The sequence below is a fragment of the Lipotes vexillifer genome, unplaced genomic scaffold (assembly GCF_000442215.2).
Source record: "Lipotes vexillifer unplaced genomic scaffold, Lipotes_vexillifer_v1.1 scaffold230, whole genome shotgun sequence".
Classification (NCBI taxonomy): Eukaryota; Metazoa; Chordata; class Mammalia; order Artiodactyla; family Lipotidae; genus Lipotes; species Lipotes vexillifer.
This window is the reverse complement of record NW_006775143.1, coordinates 5446122-5449216: the sequence shown is the minus strand read 5'-3', so window position 1 is coordinate 5449216 and position 3095 is coordinate 5446122. Positions and strand designations below refer to the sequence as shown.

At 53.8% G+C, this 3095-nt stretch overlaps 1 protein-coding gene across 2 annotated transcripts in view; it reads right to left on the bottom strand.

Annotated features, from left to right (window-relative positions):
- The window catches only part of ALAD (aminolevulinate dehydratase), a 10331-nt gene that overhangs the window by 2540 nt on the left and 4696 nt on the right, over positions 1–3095 (bottom strand). Inside the window, exons 2-6 of one of the 2 annotated variants that reach the window (XM_007449746.1) lie at positions 2271–2457; positions 1267–1317; positions 705–801; positions 202–337; positions 11–94 (exon numbers count right to left, since the gene is read on the bottom strand). In XM_007449746.1, coding sequence (XP_007449808.1) covers positions 11–94; positions 202–337; positions 705–801; positions 1267–1317; positions 2271–2383 — 481 coding nt within the window. In that variant the 5' untranslated portion in view covers positions 2384–2457. Of the gene's footprint in view, positions 1–10; positions 95–201; positions 338–704; positions 802–1266; positions 1318–2270; positions 2458–3095 lie in introns of those variants that run through there. The other variant, XM_007449747.1, reaches the window with a different exon arrangement.

Sequence of the window (3095 nt, the reverse complement as noted above, 5' to 3'; positions counted from 1 at the left end):
GCTCACTCACCTGCCTTGGCATAGGCCAGCGCCACCTCTGCCAGCCGCTGGCGGCTCTCCTCAGCTTGGAACGACCCATTCTCACTCAGAAGCCCTGCAGGACAGACAGCTGGGTTTGGGGGAGCATCCCGGGCCTTGGCCCGTCTCCACCGCAGTGGGAGTGCTGGTGGCAGCAGGGCTGGTGGAAGGAGGGAAGCTCACCGCAGTGACCGTGGGAGGTGTAGGGGCACAGGCACACGTCGCAGGCCACCAGGAGGCCGGGGAAGTTCTTGCGCAACAGACGGATGGCTTCGATAGTCGGGGAGTCCTCGGAGTCTGCCGCAGAGCCCCGCTCATCCTAGGGACAGGGGAAGGACAAAGCGGAAGGACAAAATCACAGGAAGCCTTTGGGAGGCACAGTGGCCAGCCACCAGGGCACAGCCCTGGCCCTCTCCTTTATCACCACGACCGCCCCTGGACGAGGAGGCACGGGGAGGACTGTTCCCACTTTGCAGAAGGAAACCTGACTTGACCATTCAGAGCTGCAGCCCTACTTAGCTTCCTGATCCTACATGGCTGCTGTTTCAAGGGCAGTGGCTGCGTCCGTTCGGTGGCCCCAGGGCCAGCACAAGGCTGGAGCGAGGGTGTGATCAGTGTGGAACCTCAGCTTATCCTCACCCAGCCTCCCCCTCCCCTTCCCTCTGACCCCTCCTCTGATTTGTCACCTTGGGAACTCTGCTGGGGACGCCAAAGACTAGGACACAGCGCAGGCCCTCCTCCACCAGGGGCTTCAGCATCTCTTCCAGCCGGTTCACACCATACCTGCATGGAGGGGCTGAAGTGAGGCAGGTCCCAGGCTAGGGTCCCCCCACCCCTCTGGCCTGTGCCTCTGTTAAGAGTCAGGGTGCACATGGCACCAGGAGGGCTCAAGCCTCACAGTACATGGAGGGGCAGGAATGCACCCACCAAACAGATGGGAAAACCGAGGCCCCACGTAGCAGAGCTATGGGATTCAGCTGTGGAAGGCCCCGTCAAGGTTCTGTTATTGACCTCCCATCTGAAGTTCAGCGTTCCTCTGCTATGGCACCTCTGGTGACAGGTAGCTCATTACTGACCGAGGCTGCCTCTTTTGTTGTGGAACAACTCTGCCCCTCGAGACAGTCCTTCTGAGCTGAAGTCAGCCTCTCTGGATCTTCTACCTCCTGGGTCTGCTTCTGCTTCCTGTCACCTCCACCTGTGAAACTGCTCCCTCCATCATAACCCTGCCCTCCCCACTCCGTCTCCTACCTGGCCACTCCTGGGAGGCTGGCGATAGGCTGTTTGTCATCAGGAACATCCCTGCAAGAGCGGGGGATGGGCTATAGATTGGTAGCTGTGGGAAGGACCAGTGGTGAGGGGGTGACTGGGAGAAATGGTTGGGAAACTCGGAAGGAATATGGAGGTAGAGATGGTGGGAGGAAGATGGGATCCAGTGTCTGGTTCCCCTGCCTGGCCAAGCCCAGGGCCTGAAATAATAATAGGAATAACAAGAATAACAGTGACAATAAGCAACTGTACTCAAAGAACAGTACTCCTAGGAAGGAGTCAAGTGGTTAAGAACTTGGACACTGAGATCAGAAGGTCCTTGCTTGCTATCCCAGCCACTTACTGACGGGCGACCTTGGCCAAATGGTACTCTTTGAGCCTCAGGGCCTTCATCTGTATCCTGGGTCGATTCATTCATTCATTCAACAAATATTTATTGAGCACTTATTATGTGTCAGGCACTGTTCTAGGCTCTGGCAACACAACAGTGAACAAAACAGACAAAAACCCCTGCCCTCGTGGAGATGACATTCTAAGGGATAATATCCGTATTTTTCTCATATGAATACTGTCAGGGTGGAATGAGATAATATACATAGGTGCTTAGCATACTAGTACCTGGGACACAGTAAGCCCTCAATATGTATCAGCTGTGCTATCGTGACTGATCATGACTGCCACCTCTGACATGTACATAGTACTTTACAGGCAACAAAACATCATCTTGGCTTCTGTCTTGTTGCAAAAACTCAGGATGAAAGGCAAGGGTGATTTTCACTTTCCAAATGGGAAGACTGTAGTCTCTTCAAGGTTTGTTTTTTTCTTAATGGCTGTCCTTAACCCAGTAGGCCACTTTCAATACCTTGAGCTCCAAGCTGACAGCCCACTTTATCCCCGCAACACAGACACCTGCTCTGTTCACGTGCATGCACACACACTCAACCCACCCCCTGCCGATCAGAGACCCGGCTCATTTGCGGACTCACGTGACAAAGATGGGGTAGATGAGGCTGGAGGCACTGAGGCTGGTGGTGGTTGCCTGCCAGGTCCGAAGCAGTGGGTGGAAGTAGCCGCTGTGCAGGACCGACTGGGGCTGCATGGTGGGCAGGGGGCACACAGGGCAGCCGGGTGGCTGGAACTGAGGGCTCCTGGGTGTCTGCCTCGTGCTCAGCTCTGTGAGGGCGACGAGAGGCGCATGAGACGTGCTCCCTGGCACCGGGAGGTGGTCACATACCCGCAGGCTTTTCCAGATTCCTGCTTCCCCTGCTCTCTACCCCAGTGCTACTCCTAGTGGGGCTCACCAATCCCTGCTGGTGTGCACCAAGATAAGTAGGCACTTTCATGAAACTTCAGAAACTTTCAGAAACTTCCAGAGCAAGTTGAATCTAATAACATAAAATCTGGGTTTGTATTTTATTTGGTCTCTTTTTTTAAAACAACATGTCTCTATTAATTCATTTTCATTGCATTTTATCAAAGAATCAGTCTGGGATGGACTGGACGTTACTATGAGAAGCCCTGATCTAGCTACCACTTAAACTTTGCCTATTCCATGAACAATGTCCGTGGCCATGGCAGACATTTTAGAAAAGTACAGATAAGCAAAAAGAGAAAAATTTCCTGTAATTCTACCTCTAGGGGAAAACTGTTAACCCCTTGGTACACGGACACACACTAAGAGGATTAAATCGCACTGTGCTGACAGACAGACAGACATGCCTGTGGAGTGGCCACGGAGGCTGCTTTTCCAGCCCGAGAGCCTCCTGCCGCTCCCCAAGCACACTTGGCTGCGTTCCGCTCACCCTCTTTCC